Source organism: Babylonia areolata, chromosome 5 (assembly GCF_041734735.1).
Source record: "Babylonia areolata isolate BAREFJ2019XMU chromosome 5, ASM4173473v1, whole genome shotgun sequence".
NCBI lineage: Eukaryota > Metazoa > Mollusca > Gastropoda > Neogastropoda > Buccinidae > Babylonia > Babylonia areolata.
Window position 1 is genome coordinate 31407232 of NC_134880.1, and position 23314 is coordinate 31430545.

The following is a 23314-nucleotide window of genomic DNA, read 5'->3' on the forward strand; positions in this document are numbered from 1 at the left end:
TCAAATAATTACTTTAATTAGAGAAGAATGTATAGCAACAACTCTGGTCTTATATGTGATAACTTATTCAAGAAATTGCACATGCATGTATATGTTTGTAAACATGCAGTCATGTTTGTATTTTATGCTGTGCACAATGATCTTTCCAGGATGCAAAGTGTATGTAAAATGTGCGTGTACAAGACTCAGTTTCATAGCAACCACAAGTTACTGTACAGATCAGACCACAGAAGCTTTGAGTTTGTTGTTATTCTGTGGCTGGTGTACTGATGTTTTATAGTTTGTCATTTGATAGAAGATTTGTTTTAGTAATACTGATTGGGAATTGGTAAAATAAGATTAACAAGATTGAGGATAATTGAATATATTCTTCTTCTTATTTGTGGGCTGTAACTCACTGGTTCACTCATATATACACGAGTGGGCTTTTACATGTATCACTATTTTTACCCTGCCATGTAGGCAGCCATACTCCATTTCTGGGGGTGTGCATGCTGGGTATATTCTTGTTTCCATAACCCCCTGAACGCTGACATGAATCATAGAATCTTTAACATGTGTATTTGATCTTCTGCTTGCATATACTCATGAAGGGGGTTCAGGAACTGGCAGATCTGCACATATTTTGACCTGGGAGATCGGAAAAATCTCCACCGTTTACCAACCAGGTGTCGTTACTGAGAATCGAACCCAGAACACTCAGATTGAAAGTCCAACGCTTTAACCATTCGGCTATTGCACCCGTCATTGAATATATAGAATATTGATTTTAAATATTTTTAAGATACACAAAAACCTAGCTTAGCCAGTAGAGTGCCTATGAGACGTCAGCTGACGTCCTACAAAAAGTACTGCCATAGTGCCTATAAGACGTCCACTGACGTCCTGCGTATGTTCCGATTTTTCCTTCATTGGAGTTTGGTTCAATTCACATAAACAGACTCTGAACAGTTAGTTTGATGTGTCTGGATTATAAAAATGCTATTTAAATGAACATACATCAGGTAGAAGATCCCTTTCTACTGGATAATAATTTGCTGACTGACCACATGATATGCGCGTGGGAAAGGGGGTTGCATCATGTGCAAAAAAATGTGTTGAAAACTCTGTCCAGTAAAGCAAATAGTCACAGTCAGCAGATTTACACAATTCTGAAAGCTCTGCTTGTAGTTATGGACAGATTTTGTGATGGAGAAGGATCTCTCTTGTCTGATGATTGGTTTGAAAAAGAAGGTGATTAACAATGACAGTGACGAAACTGACAGCCCCTTTTGATGGTAATTCAGTCCATTTATCCAATCAGACAGCTTTTTTGAACAAGTGGCTATGACTGACAGAATACGAGCAGCGAGCAATGGAAGAAGGGGGAGGAGAGGGAGAGGAGCAATGTAAGACGATAGGTCGAATGTCAGTCAGAGTTCATGAAGGGGCCGTGGCTGTTAGGAATGAGTGTGCTCACATTTCAATGCAGACTGTAGGATGACAACCGCCATTGCTCCACAATTTTCACGAAACGCAGGGTGGAACCTGCACTGGACGTGAAACACGTGCTTTTTGTTTTTTTCACTGAATCAGATGGTTGACTTGTTTGAAGAGGTGGCAAGCTGGATGCACAGCAGACACTTTAATCGGCCCATGTGCTGCTTGAAAGGAGTGAATGTCATCAAAGAACTTCACCCTCTCAGTCCCAAACGCTCTTTGTTGTCAAAAAGCTTACCAGTTCAGTTTCTGGGACTGTGATTGACTCTCTGCGTTGACTTTACTCACTTTTGTCATTGTTGGGACAGTGATTTACTTACATGTCTGCACAAGCTGTGATTTGTTTTTATAAACTTATAGCCTGTTTTAATTTCTTCTACAGATATAATCTGACAATAGGCATGCTATTTCTAGCTGTATTTTGTGGTTTTTTTTCTTTATGAATGTTATTATGTAGAGGTGGAAATAGACTTTTTTGTTGCATGCCTGAACAGTTGTCTACAATCAACCTCATTGGGTAAAAGAGCCCAGATGCAGAATCTACATTCATTTTTCTTCACAAAAACATTTACTTTCTTTCTGTATCACCCATAGCTTTTGTGCTAGAATTTTTTTGGAATTTTTTCCCCCAAATCCTCAGAATTCCCTGGCAAGGGGAGAGCACCTAAAAACTCTCTGGCACTGAACTGGTTAAGTCAGAATTTATCATTTTTGACATTTCTGTACTTTCAGAAAGTTTAAAAATCACAGATTAACATACAAAAAACAGAATTGATTAAAAATCACATATTAACATACAAAAAACAGAATTGATCTATCTATCATAGTTTATTTTCTATGATTTTTTCTAAAGTTGGTGTTCCTGAAAATAACAAATGGAGAAATGGCTCATGAAAAACAACAACAACATACATTTGACTGCTTGTAACTTTAGAACAATGATTATGTATTTGGTATCAAAAGATTCAGAATTAAATAAACTATAAATTTCTGTTTGAAAAAAAGCATGGGAAAATCCATATTTTCTCTCTGTACTCAAACGAAGTCAAGAATGGCGAGTGGGGGAGTGATGTCATGCCATGAGAGAGCAGAGTCAACAGTGTAATGAATGTTCAAATGAGAGACACAGGCTGCATTTTTGTTTGCACAAAAAACATTTTCCTAATGCTGATGAATCTTTTGAACTTCAACTTTAGATTCCAGATCAAAATAAAGTTTACTAACTGCAGTCATTAGGCATATTGCCACATCATCGGCTGAACTAATTTCAGAAAAGCCTGGAGTCAAATGCACTGAATATTGCAACTGAAGTGATAAATGTAGTACCAAAAGTGCATGCACCTGAAAACAATATGCATGCACCTAAAAAGCAGTTTTTTGCTAAGATACTTACCAACAGCAAAGATAAGACTTAAAAGATGCAAAATTTGTAAAAATCTTGATTTTCATTTATTTGACCCTAATGAGGTGTTCATGTGCATAACTAAGAATAGCTAGGTGCAACTTCAGCCGTGTTTTTGTGTGCTGCATCATATATATATATATATATATATATGTATATATATATACATATATTTATTAGTATAGATAGCTACTAGAAAGATATTTCCAGAAGGATTGTGTATTATTGTGTCAGTGTAGTGATGACCTAGAGGTAACGCGTCCGCTCAGGAAGCGAGAGAATCTCTGCACTGGTTCGAATCACAGCTCAGCCGCCAATATTTTCTCCCCCTCCACTAGACCTTGAGTGGTGGTCTGGACACTAGTCATTCAGATGAGACGATAAACTGAGGTCCTGTGTGCAGCATGCACTTAGCACACGTTAAAGAACCCACGGCAACTAAAGGGTTGTTCCTGGCAAAATTCTGTAGAAAAATCCACTTTGATAAGAAAAAACTAATATATAAAAAACCTGCACGCAGGAAAAAAAAAAAAAAAATGGGTGGCGCTATAGTGTAGCAACACGCTGTCCCTGGGGAGAGCAGCCCAAATTTCACACAGAGAAATCTGTTGTGATAAAAAAAAAAAAGAAAAGAAATACAAATATTACCTTGACATGTTTTGAAAGCTTTGTAATTTTTAATGAAAGTCAGCAAAGTAAATAATTTTTTAAAAGAGATTTGTGGAATCAACATATGAACTCAAGTTTTATCTTCTGTGTTTATGTTTGAAAGAAAGTTTAAGTGTTATTCAATATAGTCAGTAAACTGGAAGTGTAAATAAAAGTATAAAGAAAAGCTTAATGAAATGGTGCTTAAAGCACTGGTAAAGGTTTGCAATCTTATCCACTATTTGAGCATGAGCTATAAATTCCCAGTTTGGTATGCCCATAGTCTGGATAACTTCATTTCATTCATGAAGGTGGTGAACAGAAGTGCATATCAGGTAAGTTCAGTCCAGGTTGAATTGAGAGGAGAGTTGCATCAAACACTCATAGTGGTTTTTTAACTCTTTCCATACGAACGGCGAAAGAGACGACATTAACAGCGTTTCACCCCAATTACCATCATCAAAATATTGCAAGCGGAAGGCTCTTATACTGAAGACGTGAATGTTGACAAAGAATACCACAATTCTGACGACGGAAGCTAAAGGTTGGGTCATTCAGACACCCACTGGACATCCGAGGGGTCTGTGTAGAGGAGAAGAGAGGGCTGGCCGTACTGAGTGAGTTAAGCTTGTTCATTTAGTACATTGTCCACTGCAGTAGTTAGACTGTTAAACGTACAGAGCAAACAAAGTAAACACATGGACGATTTATGTTCTCCAAGCAATGTCAACACTGTAAATGTATGCAGTGGCACACATAACCTCTATTGTGGACATTTTGTTGATGCATATGAACAAAACAGTTTCAGTACTGCTTTTCAAGCAGTTTGTGTGTGCTCCTTTGCTGCACTGTGCTAGGTTGATTGTGTTCTCATCATTTTACAGGTCCTTCCTTCCATTCACCCTCACTTCCCCCAACCCTACTTCATAATCTCTCTCTCTCTCTCTCTCTCTCTCTCTCTCTCTCTCTCTCTCAGACATCAGGCATTTAAGGCTTTCTAGATTCAAAATAGATTGGAGGAAGGGGGTGGGGTGAATGATTGTATTTAAAACATTACACTTTTTTCAGAGTTATATCAGAGGCTGATTGATGATAGATGGTAAAACTGTGAAGAACGTACTTGGAACAGTAACAGATGCCTTTTACAGGACATTTAATTATCCAGAAATTGTGAAATACCTTTTGGATGTTAAAAAAGCCTAATTAAAAAGTCACATCACAAGAAGTAGATTTGGCATAGCCAAAAAATCACATTGCATCTGTATCAGAATGTAAATGCTATTGAGAATATTACATCTGTGCCCACTGTGCAAAAAGGTTAAAGTTGGCAAACATCTGTTCTTACTTTGTTGTCCTGCTTTCTAGGATTTACAAAATAAGCATATTCTTCAAAAGTTTTATGAAAAGCCTGGCCTCTTTTATTGAGTTTAGTTCTATCTGTGTCAGATTTGGTTGGCCTAGAATTGTGTCTCATTTTGAGGTCTGGTGCTCTCCGTCTGCAGATCTAGTGTCAGAATGCTATGTGTCATCATTTCAGGACCAGTATAGCCTTTCTGTCTGTCTGAAAATGTGCACAAATCTTCAGAGAGCTGGTGAAGGTAGTCTTAGTCAAAGTGCAGATACTCTCTCAAGAAAACAGTTTCAAAAGAAGAATTCAAATTTATTAGAGATAAGTATGTACTGTGCTTGCCAGTTCACTTATGTGCCTCTAAACTGCACATGGATCAAAATTTGATGGCACGTCAGTCTTTGTTTTGATGCATTTTAAGGTGCATTTTGAGAATGTGAAAAGGAATTAATTGACTATTCATGTTAAAAACATTTGTCAGGATTTACAGATGAAAGAATGTTTTACAAGATAGGCATCATATGGTCCTGAAATGACAGTACTTTGATTTAAAAGTCAGTATTAGTCCAAATTAAAATACCAATATTACATGACAGATTATTCTTTTGTTTATGTTTCTGATGTTTGTAAAATAGATTATGAATTTTTACACGTTATTTGATATGTAGATGTTGGGTGATAGCTGGCTTTTTTTTTTTTTTACATAATTGAATTTTTTTCTTGAAGAATGAAACATTTGTTTGATTGGACAATTTATTGACTTTGTCAAATTCAGATGTTTGGATATTGTTTGACAAGATTAATTAAAGGATGTATTGTACCTACCCATATCATTTTTAGAGGTTTGTGCATTTTTTTCAGAGAGATTACTTTCATTAGTTAAACATCATCTGTCATACTCAGGGGTGTGGGCATGATGGGACTGAAAATTGTATGCATAAAATGTTCTTAAAAAAATAACAGTACAAATTGTTCAAGGGATGTAATGATCTGCTGTCCTGATTTATTTACTGCTCACATTGTTTGTCTAGTTAACTGTCAGAGAGGACTGATTTTATGATTCAACACTGATAGATAATCAGTTGTCAGCATCATGTGTGGGTTATTTCCCTGTCTATACTGTGAAGTAACTGTCATTTATTTGTACTTTCCCCAGAACCTGAGAAATCTGGGACAGACAGCGGTGACAGATTGCAGTCCCTTATCTCCAAATACCGCAGTCACAGCAGTGATTCAGCTGGTGGGCAGAGCAGCCCTCGGGGTGGAGCCAGAATCAGAGAAAGCTCAGCCCCTCCTGCAGTACGGTCAGGTCTGCCATCCCCCAGAGGAAGGGGCTTCACTCCGGGCTCCCCTAAAGCCCCTTTACTGCGCACTGGATCCTCTGAGGCTGCAGTGGATGCCTCATCAGAAAAGTCTGGAAAGAAGCTGCCCCCTCCCCCTCCCCCTCCTAAACCTGGCAAATCCCTCATGAAGAGTTTGTCAGCAGAGGGTGGAGCCAAGGCAGAGGGAGCAGGACAGTCAGGAGAGATGTTGGATTCACAGGAGCAAAGTGATATCAATGCATTGATACAGAAGTAAGTATATGTTTCAGCACTTCCAGTCTCAGTGTTACTGCTGTGGAACTGGATAGTTCATGTCTCTCACATCTGTCAGTGCATGATCTGTCGCTTTAGTTTGGTCACTGTGCCAAATGTATTTAGGTTGTCAGAGGATTGACCTTAGGTCATGGTTTGTTGTTTTTTTTCCCTCCCACTCTGTTTTTACCGTTTGCACTTTGTCTTTACTGTTTGGCCCAGTTCATGAAGAAAATAAGCTCTGTTGTGTATAATGGCTAATGTATTTCGCAAAGCTTGTTTCTCCTGTGTAATGCCAGTGCTTTGTAGAGTGCATCAATATATGAGGAACAAGGCACATGGGCACGTTTCCACTATAAAGCAGTTCTGCTGCACTTTCACAGCCTTTTCCTGTTCTGCAGTCATACCATCAACTTTCATAGGCCTTTTGAGATCAGATCTGGAAGTCTTCTCTGAAAGATAGGAGTTTCAAAGATGTCCCTTGTTTCATCTTCTTATGTTTATTGCTGTACTGTTTATTTCTCTGTGTATGGCTTGGTGTTATTGCATTTCAGCAGTTCATATTTTTTTTGTGTTACGGTGCTTGAGTAATTGGGTGCTTTTGTCTGAGAAGGTGAGAGATTCTGTGGTCGTACTCGGATGTATGTGTGCATGTTCACAAATACTTCCTTACGATATCTTTCTTATTTTTATTTGAAATTTTCTTTTCTTTATAACAAATGAATCCTACTGTAGTTTTAAATCATTTTGTTAATAACCCATGGGTTTTTATTTTTGTTTGACTCTGTTTTGATAAAGTACCTGTTTTCTGAAGTGTCCTATGTATTGTGGTTGTCTTGATTATAGCTTTTTGTAATGTCTGTTGATAGGAAGCGTCCATCAGCACCCCAAACAGTTAGACATGTTACCTTCATGTAGAAAACAAAATTGATGACGTTACTGACAAGATCATGATGTAAGTAGGATGACATGGCCTTCTTATAAAAAATAAAAAATCTGAATTAACTCTTGTGTCATAAATGATCTCTGCTTATTTATAACTATTATTATTTTTATTCCATATCTGTCATCATTACATTAATTTGGAATATTTGTAACTTTTGGTATGCTTCTTTTTCCTACTATTCATTCTCTGTTATTCCTTCCCCACCCACTTCCTCTCCTGTGTCTGTACATCTTTCTAGCCCTATTTCTATACATTTTTTTAGCTGATTAGAATTTGCTATGAATATACTGACTAGAGAAACTAAAAACCAAAGAATCTCTGATATGTTAATACAGCCTACTGTATTAATTTTCTCTATCAGATCAGTTTAGAGGCTAAAAATGAAAAAGATAATTGTGAAAGAAATTTTACAAGGAATCTGCATTGTAACTATTTTTAAAGTACCTGGTCAATCCTAATTTCACATCTACATTCATGTTTTAATTTTTTTCCCCAATACTCTCTCTTGTCCCCAAGAGATGTTTGTGCAGATTTGGGGGTGATATTTTCCAGTGCTCTTAAAAGGATTCCCCAGTCTTGAGAGTTCTTGTGTTTGCATCTTGAAATCAGGGATAGCCAGTCTGAGGAGTCATATGTGGAGTGGTCATTGTTTGCTTTGATTGTAACTGAACACTGTCAAGTTGACTACCCTGTGCACCTGTTTGAATTTCATTTTTCCCATGGTCTAATGCCAACAAATTCCTTTCACATGACCTTTTCACTTTCACCCCCGAAGCTGGCTGAAAAGATTGGAGTTGATAGATAATAATTACTACAGTAACATCTGTTGCAGATTATTTCTTTTTATATTCTTTTTGTGTCTGGCATCAGAGTTTCAGATGGAGAAGGAGAGATATATGATTACTTGGAATATGAATACATAATATTTTTTATCCAATCAAAATATATTTTACTTATGACTTTTGGGGGATGCACACAGTAGTACAGTCCATGTTACAGGACTGACATGGGGAATCTAGAGACATCAGCATTTGGGAGAAACACCATTCTTCCTTGACTTCCCAGTCTTTGTCCCATGACTTGAGCACAACAGTGATTGGTTTGTCTTGTAGCATAATGTGTGACAGCACACGTGCAGATGTACTCTCATTCTCTTGTCTGGTGTTTAACTTCTACACAGCCTTGAAATGGCTATGTAAATCAGTTCTCACCACATTCATCCCATGTATTCACATGTAATCTAGCATTCAAAAAAATTACAACAGTTGTACTGATCAAATTTTCTGTTAATACACACTACAATAATCTAATTAAATAAGGAGCAGTTCTTCTCTTTCAGATCAATCTCAGTGTGTTTTGGCTGTTCTGTAGCTGGCATCTAATCATCCTGCATTATGATAATCCTGTGTTACTTGACATTCACATTCAGGTTCAAATGTATCTGTGTTTCTTTTTCCACAGTTGTTATGAGTCGCATAAAATGTATCTTCTGAACATGTACACAAACTGCTGAGAGTGTACATAATTTGCTGAGCATGGTAAGAGATGGGAAGATTGTATCAGTGTTACTGTTATGTTTCAGTGTGTTTATTGCAATGTATGGAAATCCAGAGAGTGAATATAACCTTGTATTTTGGAGCTGTGGTTCTGCTTTGTTCGTACTATATGCTTCCTGTTTGCTTTGTGGACGTTTTATTCATTCCCCCCTCCCCCATACTGTGTATCAGTGTTGCACAGTGCAGAATGGAAAAGGATTAATACAGACCATTGCAACTGTGTATGCACTGTGGGAAAGACTTCATGTCTACAAGTTTTTATTAGTTTTGATTATTCTCACTTTTTATGTGTGTGTTCATGTTTATCATTATGTCTTTTTTTCTCTGCATTTGTTCTCCTCTTTCTTATCTCTATCCTGCACCCATGTTCTGTGCCCTTGCATTTGATATAAGTATTTCTAACAGTAATAATTATGTACTGTGGGATGTATTTTATCATGTGTTTTTTTTTTGTTTTTTTTTTTGTTGTTGTTGTTTTACCTCTTCAGTGCCAGGCATTTTGACTTGTGCTTCCTATTTGCCAAGCAGTTTTGGTTCGCAGAGGGTGATAATTAAGCAAACATTCTAGCTTACAAACTACTGCAAGAAAGCATACATGACCATACTTTTCTGAAAGGAATATGAACAGGCTATCAAATTCTGACAGTTAGAAGTCAGTTTAACGTGATTATTGTATAGATACGTCCTTCAGTTGGAACTCCTGTCTGTACCATGCCCTCTCTCCTCATGCTCACTTTCAGACAGTATCAAAGAGGTTATCAGTGAGCCAGTTGGTTCACAGTGCAGGGGTGAGGGTGAGTACTGTTCATAAGTTTGTTTGCAGATGATAGCTGTTTGATCAATGCCAAAACCTTGGTCAACAGGTAATTGACAATTCACACAAAACTATTCACCGCATTTATCACTTTCCATCTCTCCCTCCCTGCCCCTGAATAAGTGGATGGTTTGTATTTGAGATCAACACCAGGTCAGCTACAGAGCTATACTCAACCTGCTCCGCTGCCTCTCCTTAGCAGGTTACTTCTAGGTTTTCAGCTACTCCTACCCTCCCTCCACTCTGCAATCCATCATTCTAACTTTCAGTCATGTCAGGTGAACCACCTGAAAAGATTTTGCCACACCTAACATTCAATTCATCATCAATGACTTGTAAATCTTCTGCAACATCTTGGGTGGCAAATTCTCAATTTTGTTGTTGTAAAGTTGTGGTTCATCATCCACCATTTTGAAAGCATTGTGAGGTGGGTATTGACAGTAACATCCAGAAATTATCATACAGAGCGTGATTGGCTTTTGCTCTTCATGAATGATTAAAGTAGACATATCAAGCTTTCTGACTGGTAGTTCTTGCTTTAAAATAGAACTGTGAAAAATCCTGAAATTTCTGCTCATGTATATGTACATCATGGGGCAAATAGCAAAGGATTTTGCAGAGGTATATACATGTCATGGGGCTCTGAAGAGGTTAACCAGCAAAAATAGAAACAGAAAAATTAAAATGTAGTTAAAGCTTTCAGTATTGAAAATGTCCAATAGATTCTAAATAGGAATTGGAAGAAGAAGAAGAAGAAATTTTAAAATGTATGACAGATAATATTTTTGATTCTTTAGCATTTATTCCTTTAAAGCAGAAATTCATTGATGCATTTTTGCCACTAAGTAAAAAATCAAATAAACAATCAAGAGAATAGCAAACTTGAGAACAAAAGCTCATTGAGTCAAGGTCAGGGTCAAAGCTCATGTCTTAACATGGCATGGGAAGCAATATAAAAGTTTGATAGAACTTTTATATATATATATATAGAGAGAGAGAGAGAGAGAGAGAGAAGAAAAAAGAAAACAAACACATCAGTCTGTCAAATATTCCAAATTTTTGGAACAATCACGTTCCTTCCTCAAGGAATAAGTTATTTACATGTGACAGGGTCACTCTTACGCAGCTATTATGACACAGGCACACCATGACATACATCTTGTGATGCAATTTCACTATGCCAGGTTTCGCCCAGAGCCTAAAGAATTGCAATTGTCTATTTTCTTCTACTGTCAAAAAATAAGTTCCTTAAAACCTAACTTACTGAATAACTCAATCAACAGTAGAGAAATAAAATGATAAATAATAACAATCAGAAGAAAAATGAAATAAAAAATCAATGATAAACAAATAAAGAAAATAAATAGATATTTAAAATAAAGAAAAAAAGAAAATAAAGGGGTGTGGGGGGAGGGGGGAGATAATCAAAAGAAGATTAAGAATGATGATGATGATAATAATAATAATAATAAAAGATTTAAAAAAATAAAATGATATAAAATAAATAAATTAATTTTTTAAAAATAACAAGCAAAAACAAGAATAAATAAATAGAATAAAAAATAAAAGAAGTAAATGAATAAACAAATAGATAAATAAATAAGAAAAAAATAAATAAATAAAAATAAAAATATTAAAAAAATAAAAATGGGAGGGGTGGGGGTGGGGGGGGTTACAATTATAAGCAATCAAATCGTTGAGAACAGTGGGCTGTATTACAAAAAGAGAGGCATCTAAGAAAAGTACTGGGTTGAATTTTACATCTATGATTAATTGATGAAAAAATGTAAAAATAAATAAATAGATAAAAGAAAAGAAAATAAACAACTGAATGAACTAGAATAGTAGGACATCTATCACCATAATCAGCACCAGCGTCACCTCCAAACCCACAGTCAATAGCATTTGTAGCGGTCATCGTTGTTGTCCTCATCGTTGTTGTCGTCGTCATCCTCATCGTCGTAGTAGTGGTTGTTGTTGCTGTAATGGTCATGGAATTGATAGTAGTTGTGGTGGTGGTGGTAGTAGTAGTCATAGTCATTGTCGTCGTCGTTGTAGTAGTACTAGTTGCATTCACACCAGTCTGTCTCTGGAACTGACCCATCGTCATTGTCAAACATAGCTTTCAGGTCAAAATAAATTCAGATATCCAGTTGTAGCATGTTGAGACCAAAAGGGTGGACTATCCTCAGTTTCGCCATCCAGACCTGTTCCCTCTTGAGCCTTGCTTGTTTATTCTTCAGATGTACTTCTTCAATGGCCATGACCTTTATGTTGTCCTGCGTGTGATCAGGCTCGTGGAAGTGCATTGTGACCCATGTTCGCTTTGCTGAATTGTTAAAAAAAAAAAAATATATATATATATAGTGTGAATGGTTGTAGCTGGATCATAAAAGCCAAGTCAGGGTTAGAGGTCAAAGGTCAAAGGTCAGTGTCATATTTGTGTCATATCAGAGTCTTAATTTTTAGGGGTAAAAGGATATCAAATTCTGATTCTTTGTTGCATTAAGTGGGTATCAAGTATGAAGGTCTTGCCTCTCTTGTTAAGAAAGATTTTTTTTGCAACAGGTGTACTTAAGCATTAGTGGATTTTATGGATTTCATTTTCAGTGAGCAGTTGTTGTGCTGTATTATTTTGGATCACATAGAATGATTAAATTACATATTCATCACCATGAATAACTGGTGCAGATTCCGGCAGGGTCTTATTCCTGTCCTGCGCAAAATACTATTTTTGTTAATAAAAGCAATCATTCACTATAATAAACCAAAACAGACACGTTTATCATGAAAAAACGTATTATTTTTAAAAAAACAACTATTGTCCCGAATCAACGCGAAAGAAGATTGCCACATGCTTTCGCTTCCAACGTCATCTTGAATTTTGACATTTAACCCAGCAAGTGCTTACCAATTTTTCCTGCTATATGACTTCAAACGACTCTTTCTCGGAAAACCAAGCCTTTGATAGCTCCAATGAAGACACCTGGGAGCTACAGGATGCCATGTCTGACAATGATACAGATGAAGACCCTATCTCCCTTCGTTGATTCCAGACCGTAGCAGACAAAGCCATGTGTGAGTGTTTCAGTTTCATCATTCAATCTCATTTAACTGAAAATATTACCGTTGTGAAACACAAATGAAAAAAATTGGTCACTGGAAATATATATATTTCAGCTTCTTCTTTTTTTATCTTATTGATCATTTGACAGTCAATAACATATGAACATATAATTCTGCTTTGACACATCACATGCTGGATCTGCTTGCAGATGAGCAAGTGCTTCGTTATGAGAATTCAAGACAAACTAAGCAATTGTATGAACTGTATGGATGCTACGCTGGTTATAATCGTGTGTGTCCACGATTTACGCATTTTTCACATGACAGTTTATGTGTGCGTGTCCTTGCATGCATGCATGTGTGTGTGTGTGTGTGTGTGTGCATGCGACATGGTAATGCCAGTGGCAAATGTGTGTGTGTTTGTGAGTGTGTGTGTGTGTGTGTGTGCATGCGACATGGTAATGCCAATGTCGATTGTGTGAGTGTGTGTTTGTGAGTGTGTCCGTTTATTTTCTAAAGTAATTTTTGCTTTTTCTTACAGGAATGCAGGTTAAAACACAGAAGATCTAGGATCACAGAACCTTCTCCCCCCTTTTGAACCTGGAGTCTACCTGGAGGATGTCAAAACAAGGGCTGACATCAGTAAATATTTGCAGCCAGTGGACATACTTTCTATCCAATGGGGAGACAACAAAACTGAATCATTTCTGTCAGCAGCTCATACAGTGAACAGATCCAGCTTTGTTCACCATGGATTAAAAGTTTTGGGGAAGTTTTGAAAATTCAATGTTAGACAGCCACAGCTAGTCAAAGACAGTGAAAATATGAGTGGGTTAGACAAAAGTTATCAATTAATCAACAAATACAATTCATTACACAAAACAAACAAATGATGGAAAAAAAAAATTTTCATTTCATTGATATTGCACTAGTAAGCGCTTTTATTTTATTTCAATATTTTAGAAGAAGAAAAAAATTCCAGAATTACAGAGACATGATAGATTTGGTCAGTTAGACTTTACTGGAGAAATGATTAGACAGCTAGCAAGTTTGGGTGAATACGAAAAAGTTCCAGAAGCATCTAATGAAATTCTATTCAGTAATCATTACATTTTCCAGTAAAAACAAAAAAGAAAGAAAGAATTGGAAAAAAATGTTATGCAATGTTAACCCTTTTGCTGCCAGGAAAATAAGATTTAAGTGAAATCTATTTGCCAGGGTTTTTTCACAAAAAACGGGTATAAATTTTCAAAAAATTCTGTGCTCTTTGTTATTGGAGAAAGACCCATAAAAGTATATATTTTCTGAAAGGTGAATGAATAAAGAATACAAAACACATGCTGTTTTCCCATTTTATATATTTTTAGTGACATGCTGTTGTTTTGAAATCAGTGTTTTGTTTTTTGTCACATTTTCAACTTGTTCATTACAAACATTAGTCAGGTAATTTGCACAAAAACATCATATTTTCTGGACAAATGGATATCTGCAAACACAAAATCATACTAGAACAACCACAATATATATATTTTTTTTTAAGAGATAGATACACAATACATTGTGACTTCTCCAAGTGATAAGATGGATGTGAGGCCACGCCCCCTCAGTCTCCACCCACCTCCTCCTCACCCCTCTCACACGGTCACTTGATTCAGTTCTCATCAGACCGCGTTGGCTGCGTGCCAACAATATCGCTCTGCTGCTAATTCGGTCATCTGTCGTCTGCTAACATCTGTACAGCCGGCATCACTCACTGATAGTCGCATCTTGGCCACTCTCTTGATTACTCCTTTTATTTTCTATCAGATCATCCTATAAATGTTCATCTCTATCTTCTCCTTCGAATTTATGCTTCAATTCTTTCTGAGCATCAGCTAAAGAAAGAAATCATGGTTGATTTAGTTCGTCACGATCGCATGTCTTGAGCACGGCGTCAGTCTGACATTTTGTTGAGCGAGCGAGGAGAGAAGTCAGGCAAACACTTGGACAGTGACCCAACCAAAACGTTCAAATAAAGGACTGCTTCATGACGTAGATGGGGTTTCTAGCTATGAATAGAATCTAGAGAGATTCCCCAGGCTAAAGCTACCACTATTTTTGCCAAGGAAGTTAATGCAAACCAGGGAAAAGTCAGAATATTTCGATGACGAGTTATCTCGTCATGCAGGCAGCAAAGCATACATGCTTGCCATGACGAGTTATCTCGTCATGCAGGCAGCCTAGGGGTTAAAGAAAGAATATAAAAAAAAATGTATGTGATGTGTGTTACCTGTGGAAACCACATGCTTTGTGGATTGTGAAGCTGCTTTCTAAGTTTTCATGAAGGTTATGTCATGCATGTTTATGTGTCGGACTCAAATGCAAGGATGATAGGGTAGGGGCAGGGTCTGTTGTTTTCTTGCTTGTTTTTTGTTTAGTTGTTTTTCTTCTACCAGTAAGTGATGATTTCTGAAACAAGTATACTCGGTTTGTTATTACCAATAGTGTTATGACAGGGAAAAGCGAGAATGGAAGGGTGATGATTTTCAAACATAATATGCATGGGTTTGTTTGTCCCATATATTTCTTTCAAAGTTTCTTCCTCAGGCTGTTTTCTGTACATTCTTTATATACCTTTTTTTTCTTCTTTTTTTAATAGATTTGTAAAAACAACAAACTGGTTCCTTTGACATTCTCTTTATAACCCATGTGTATCCAAAGAACCCAAGCAATTGTTTCCACTGTTAAAACAGGTCAGTTGTTCAGGTGGGAGTGGTCAGTCTATGTTTGGAAACAATATCAACAAATACATTGTTTAAAAAAAGAAACTGTCTGTAGTTTGTGAAAAATTTTATATGTTTGTATTCTTGGGATGCTACATTAGTGTTTACTGTGTAAACTCTTGTGTGTTTTCTGCAAAACAAGAAGTCTGTTGCGGTGCACATGACTTAAGTGATTTGTAGTAATCAATCAGGATATATAATTATGTTTTATTCATAGCACTGAATATGTACATTTTGACACAGTACTGTGAATTTTGTTTCAGATGAAAGAAAAATGATTGCTTTGTCAATAAAAGTGAAAAAATTGTGAACTTGAACTCAGTATCTTGGATTTTTTGTTCAGTGAGAATGTGAAAAATACTGAAAATGCTCAAATTTTCTATTTTTTTGCAACAAAGGTCATAAAAATGACAATGTTCCACAAGCACTTTTAAGAAATATCATAGTTTGAAAGTTTGTTTTATTCTGATGACATTGATATATTATACATCAAGTTTGGTCCATAGCTGCACATTTTAGAAGCATTTTAAAATTGTTGCATAGTTACTGCTAAAAAGTGTGAAAAACTCCAAAACTGTTGAGAGTTAGTAGACTAATTAGTCAACAATCATTTTATAACAGTTACCTTCCTTGACAAGCACCCATGAATTACTGTATGTAGAACACACGCTGGCCTCATATGATTTGCCATGTGTGGGTACCACATCCTACCCATATGGGCCATACAGTTCAGGCCACACCAATTGATAGTGGCTCTTAATGGTGATGGTGTTCCCAGTGGTACACGCTTCTTGAGGGGGCGACACGCAGGTGTTTGTGCTCTGTGTTTTTACATTAAGAATACTAGTTATTACCTGCAGTGTGTGGATGTATGTATGAAACGATGTATGTGATATTTTTTACATTTGTATCTTCGTAATATTTGTAGGGGCTGTTGTTGGCTTTTACAGTTATGGTCCCCATGTTGTTTACTTGTCTATGTTGTGATAATGCACCTGACCAAATTTCTCCAGTTGGAGATAATAAAGTTATTCTTATCTTATCTTATCTTATCTCATCCTTATCCATATGCAGTTTTGCTCCACACCTCACACACCATGCACAGCTACTCTTGCTATAGGCCTCAGCATGTACACTCTTGCAGACAAGAGATGCACCCTTACCGTACCTCATTTGAACAATATCAGTGGTACAATAGACTCAAGTCTTAACATATGTGGGCTTTCTCTGTCGACCACCAATGACATGCGTCATTCTACCTCAGGCGTACTCCCATGCTGGCCATCTGTGGATGATGGTTCTCATCTCCATCTCCAGGCTTTTTTGCCCAGATATTTGTGGTACCCAAAACCTCAGGTGGATGGCACAGGATCCTTTTCACACAAAGACTTCTGCTTCTCTATCAGGAATTCATCAGGCTGGGGGGACTGTGTGGGGAAAAGACGAGGAGGTTGTGAAAGGGCTATCTGACTTCACTTTCAACCACATTGAGCACAGACAACATTCTTTTGCAATCAGACATTGTACCTTCTTGGCAGTTTGAATTCTTGGTGAATGGCATTTGATAAGACAATTGGTCAGTTTTCCATGCCTCCCTTCATCAGGAGCATCTACAGGCTAACCTGTCTCTTTCAGGCCAATTCTGCATCGACCATAGAGCTGGCCTCACTCCTTGGCTTCATGAATTGTTGTTAATATTGGTGCCCTTTGAGAGACTACACAAGAGCATTTCAATACAGGTTTCAGGAGAAGTTGAATCAATCCGTTCATTCATGGGACCACCACATTACCTTAGGACCATGGTTCACTTGGGCAGTCAACCAATGGTCAATTCATCTTCTTCTTGGTAGTCCATCAGTTTCGATGATGACAGCTTGCACATCTCATCTGTTGTGGACTTGCAGGTGGCAGAGTCCAATGACGTCATTCTGATGACGTGCCCCATCCATCGAAGCTGGGTTTTCAAGATCATGGTTTTGATGCTGGTTGTCTCAGCTTTGTCTAGGACCTCCAAGTTTGTGATTTGGTCCTACCAGCGGATGCCAAGTATTGACCTCAGGCTATGCATGTGGAACTGTTCCATTTGTTTCAGGTGCCTTCTGTACAGAGTCCATGTCTCACATCCTTACAGGAGACTGGTGAGAACGATGGCCTTGTACACCTTCAGTTTTGTGGACACCCTGATGTTGTGCTGGTTCAGGACATGTGATCTCAGTTTCAGTAGCTCAAGGAGACGTCACTGCGCTCGGACAAATCCATACACGCCACACCACATCTGCCAAGCAGATGCCTGACCAGCAGTGTAACCCAACGCGCTTTGTCAGGCCTTGAGAAAAAACAAAATAAATAAATAGAATAAATAAATAAATAATAAAATAAAATAAAATAAATAAATAAATGTGATCGCAGATGAGCAGCATTGCATATCCTGGCATTGACTTCTTTGTCCAGGGTTCCATCACTGGAAATGATGCTGTCAAGGTACTTGAATTCTTCCACTGTTTTCAGCTCTGTCCCTTTGATGGTGATAGAGGGGGGATGAGCAGTAGAAGCGGGGGCAGGTTGTAGCAGGACCTCTGTTTTGCCCAAGCAGTCAACCAATGGTCAATTACACCTTTGCTAACCAAAGGAGTCCCCATCGATCACATCTTCACTAACCAAAGGAGTCCTCATTTCTCTCCCAAACCCAGAGTTGGAAATATATGTACATGAATGCATCCACAATGGGATGGAAAGCCCACATGTACAACCTCACTGTGTCAAGCACCTGGTCCCAGAACCAACAGACCTAGTATATAAATTGCCTAGATCAGTTTTTCTCTCCCTCCAGGCCCTCCAGCCTCACCTCACTCACAGAGTGGTCCTGTTGTATACAGACATCACAATGCGTCCAGCTATAACAACAAACAAGGGTGAGGAATGTTATCCCCCCCCCCTCCCCTCTCTCTCTCCAGACGGAGAACTTCTGTGGTGTGTGGGCCATGGCATTTCTATCACAACCTGCCACATGCCATGCAAAATTACAGTGCTGGCAAACTATCTCAGTCGCCCACACATGATCTTGAAAAGAGAATGGACTCTGTCACACCAGGCCCTTCATCTGGTGTGTGACCAGTCACATGAGCCTCTCATGAATTTGTTTGCCACTAAGTTCACTTTCTGCCTTCCACCATGCATATTCCCAGTGCCTGGCCAGTGGACACTCTGTCTTTCCATCCTTCTGGAGAAACCTCACCAGATACGTCTTCCCACCTCTCCATCTAGAGCAATGTCATCAGAAAGTCTCTCATTCTCCTGCTGGCCAGCACAAACATGGTTCCCTGATTTCCTACAACTTGCCCAGGTGTAGCCACAGCACAAGTCCCTTCTTCAACCTCGATCAGGCATTTCTCACAGGAACCGGCCATGCATGAATCTCTGTCTGCATTAGGAGCCTTTGACCAAGTGTCAGATGTACTTTGTCAGGCCCAATGGCCTGGCGCACAAGGAATTCACTTCTCATACTGGAAGCACTTTCTTGTGGTGCAGGAGGAGCTAAATCAGTCTAAAAAAATCAATTCAGAATTGATCTTGCCACTATCCTAGTATTCCTTTCCTCCTCATGGGGTCCTTCCATTTTCTATTTTTGCTGTTAAAATTCGTAGAGCAGCCATCAGTACAATACTGATATTGCTTGAAAGGGCTGTGGGGGGAGTCATGTTCAAATCCAGTCCTACCTCTCATAAAGGGAACTGGACTCAAGGAGGCCAAACATCCTTGCACAACTCCTGTCTAGGACCTTTTCAGAGGGGCCCCCATTTGAATCACTGGATTGCACCTTTCAGGTTATTATCCGTTAAGTCATTTCTCATCATCTCATTAACCTCTGGAAGGAGATGTAACAAAGTTCATGTCTTGAGCAGGATGGTTCTGTTTCACTTAGGTTCCTCCCTGACTAATTTGATAAAAACTGTTACCATGGTGACCTTCTCCAGTTTATCTATACAGCCTCTCTCCTCCTTCTTGAACTCTGATGATGAGGACAGACTTTTCTGCCCCATATGAGCCCTGTATATCCATCTGAAGAGGTCATGATCTTTCTGGTCACCCAAATTGAGAATTCATTAGCTGGAATCTTGACCATCCGCACAATATCTGTTGACCTACCCCTTTTCACTGGATATAGAAATCATCAAGGTTACATACACAGAGGCATGCTTGGATCTGAATGCCAGCTCAACCTGGGCTCATAAAAACAGAGCATGGGCCTCTTCTGGCTTTCACACTTACCAAACCTCTCCAGGATGTCCTAGACACCACATACTGGAGGAACTGTGGCGTCTTTGTTCATGTTTACCCCAGAGATGTTTCATGACAAGACAGCTCCCAGGGCATCACCTCCACAGTGGTCACTCAGCAAACAATCTCTGCATCACCTCCACAGTGGTCACTCAGCAAACAATCTCTGCATCACCTCCACAGTGGTCACTCAGCAAACAATCTCTGCATCACCTCCACAGTGGTCACTCAGCAAACAATCTCTGCATCTTGTCACTGAAGAAGGTTAGCCCATCTCATAATCACGCTGTTCTACACTAGTTAGTCACAGTAATAAGTGTGGAATTTAAAGGATTTTTTTTCTTAAAGTTACATTTAAGTTTACATACTTATAGTGACACACTCAAAGACCTTCCCATACCCCCTGTTTACTTTTTTAATTCCTCCATAGCCTCCATTCAAACAGGGCACTGTCTACATTAGTAGAAGGGAAATAATAAAAATCAAGGGAGTCCACCAGCCATGCCTACTTTTGTTTCCATTGTCATATAAGGACTGGTATTTTGCACAGAACAGGAATGAGATTCCTGCTGGAGTGGGTCACAATGTACATGTAAAATTAAACATAGTTTTAAGGAGAGGAGGGTAGGGGGGGTCCCTTTAGATAGATGTCTGCTTGTCATATACAAAAATTTACTTTAAATCAAAAATTGAAGTGGATATGCACATTAGCATGTTGACAAATCAAGCAGCAGAAAAAAGACACACCAGTGAAGACCATACATCACTATTAGTTTCTTATCAGTTGGCACACAGGTCAATGAAAGGTACATATTAACAAGTGAAGTACATGTCATTGCCCTGTGGGCCAGTGATGGGTTTGAAGTTGTGTGCCTTGTACTTCAGAAGCAAACTTCATTTTATTCATTAATTGTTTACCTTTGGTGAGAAATTTGATCAACTGTCAATCCATAACAATGAATATCTGGGTTTTTTAGTGCTGCTGTGCCACTGTGTGCCAAATTATCTGATCCAATATAGGGTGCTGTGGTGACAGTGGAGGGGGCGGGGGTGTTGTTTGTGTGTGTTTTGATTTTCCCCAGGTTTGACAGGGTTGTAGTTTTACTAAACTGATTTTTGGTGATTTTGTGTGTGGAGTATTTTCAGCACTGGTGTTTGCCCTGCTGATAAAAAGACATAAGAAATCATAATATTTGCCTTTTGCTATTGAATTTTACCAGGCTTATTGTGTAAGTCTGGGTAAAAGATTTTGGTCACATTAAATGGTTGATTCCCTTTCTTTTATGGTCTGAGTCATCTGATTCCACAGAAAAAAAATTAAGACTGTAAACTTTGAATAAGAATGTTCAAGACAACAGGCTTGGGTTGGTTTGGGTTATGTTTTTCTGTGTGAAAAAGATAACTTAAATAGCACCTATAATCTGACGGCACTTTATTTTATTCATTGTGTGCTTATGATATGAACTCAAGTTCCATGTATTTGTCCCTCAAGGTTTGATGTGGTAGCCGATCTTGCCTGAAGGTGATGGTAGTTTGGGTTACAATGTATCAAAGGTGTGAGAATCCCTCTTTTGTATGTGTTTTCTCTTTTCATTCTAGCCAGTCCTTTCAGCTTTCATTCTTTTTTGGGCTGTGACAGAACTTTAGACATTTGTTAGCTTTGTGTAGTTCCTTTCCATTCTAAGTCACTTCCCACTTAACACTCTTTTAATACATTTTGAGTACCTTGGAATAATAATCTTTGTGGTGTGAAAAATACCTTTCTCTTATGTGACTTTTTTTTTCTTTGGAGAGTGAATCAGATTTTTTTTTTTTTAATTTGTAATATCAGTATCAGAATATGAAAGCAAGATGGGTAAAAATATTTATGTGCAAATAGATATTGTGATTTCCAATAGAAAATTCATTGAATTATCAAGGTTACTTTGGAAATTACAAATTAGTATCCTTGCAATTTTAATCACACGTGTATAGTCTTTATGATACAAATATTGATATACTTTTGTATTAGGGACGTGTGAATAAAAATGAATCTAAAGAAAGAATGAACATTTGACAGTATGATAATTTTATGGTTTGGTTATGACGGAAAGGAATGTTCTTAAAACATGTTTCAGTATGACTGTACATGTATTTAATGACAGAAATCCTAGATTTGGTCAAAGATTGTTGACTTGGGTACTGAGTGTGACACTGTGTGGTCAGTGACATAGTGTGTCAAGGTGTACAGTGCCCTCTCAATGACTTCCCTCGCTCAGACAGCCCATTGGTTTTCTTCTCCACTGTGCCATTTTTCCCACTTCTTGGAAGTAGTGCAGCAGCATTTTAGTGCCTCTTTACCATTTTTTCAATCTTCAGTATTTACATGCAGTATTTTTTTCATTCTGGTCTTTATTCATGTTTCCATTTGACAACTTCTGTTTGAAGTATGAGCATGAGCTTCAGTAGGTGTGCATGGATATGTTGAATGTTTTGATTGCAATGTGAATTTTATTCTATTACCTGCAGATTGCTGTTTCTAGTTGTTCATATTGTTGTTCAAAGTTTTATTTGACTTACTGTTTTATTTTGCATTGTATTAATGTTTTGATACTGATATTGCATATATCCAGGTGCTTTAATGATCTTTTCACTTGAGAGCTCCTTTTGCTTGCTGTAGTTAATTTGTTTTATCATTGTTTGAGTGCATGTGCATGTCTTTGTTCTTGTGTTCATACCTGTATATGAATGCAGTATTAAAGTATCTCCATCAGTATCATTCAAGAAATGTTACAGAACACAAATATTCCACAGTTCAATAATGTTCAAATTCAAGTGATTGTTTGGCTTACAACTAAACAGTGTCCACATACTGGCTGTGGGGTCTTTTCTTTTGGTGCATGTTTCTGATGGTCATGCAATGGATATAAAATGGTTCTGCTTTATTATTATTGTTCTCTGGACTGTCCAAAGGTAACCTCATCATAATTCCTTGCTATTAGGCCATTTCCTTTTTTTGTTTAGTACTTTTTTATACTCTTGAAAATAATTTTGTGTATGGTTTAACATGGAATGATAAAGCCTTTTTTTCATTGACATGCAAAAAAAAGAATAAAAGATAGTGGAATGAAAAGAAAGAGAGAGCACATTAATTTTGCAAGCAACAAAAACATATCATTTGTATCTTTATAATGAATGGCTTTCTAGTGATTAGATATGATGTGATATGATATTGATACTTACATAGCACCTATCCTTGGTCGGAGACCAAATTCAAAGCACAACAGGCTGCCCACCTGGTTAGAACTGACTGACGGCTCCCATTGGGTGCTCATCATTCATTTTCTGTGTCATTCAGTCAAGTTTAAGTCTCGTATGCATACACATTGAGATATATAACATTTTGCATGTATGACTGTTTTGTTTACCCCGCCATGTAGGCAGCCATACTCTTTTTTTGGG

At 37.8% G+C, this 23314-nt stretch overlaps 1 protein-coding gene across 7 annotated transcripts in view; it reads left to right on the top strand.

Moving 5' to 3' along the window:
- The window catches only part of LOC143282022 (uncharacterized), a 231484-nt gene that overhangs the window by 202384 nt on the left and 5786 nt on the right, over positions 1-23314 (top strand). For 4 of the 7 annotated variants that reach the window (XM_076587442.1, XM_076587448.1, XM_076587444.1 and 1 more), the window contains 2 exons: positions 6034-6451; positions 8980-9011. In XM_076587442.1, the coding sequence (XP_076443557.1) occupies positions 6034-6451; positions 8980-9011 (450 nt within the window). Of the gene's footprint in view, positions 1-6033; positions 6452-8858; positions 8936-8979; positions 9012-21365; positions 21428-23314 lie in introns of all 7 variants that reach the window. The other 3 variants (XM_076587445.1, XM_076587443.1, XM_076587446.1) reach the window with 3 other exon arrangements.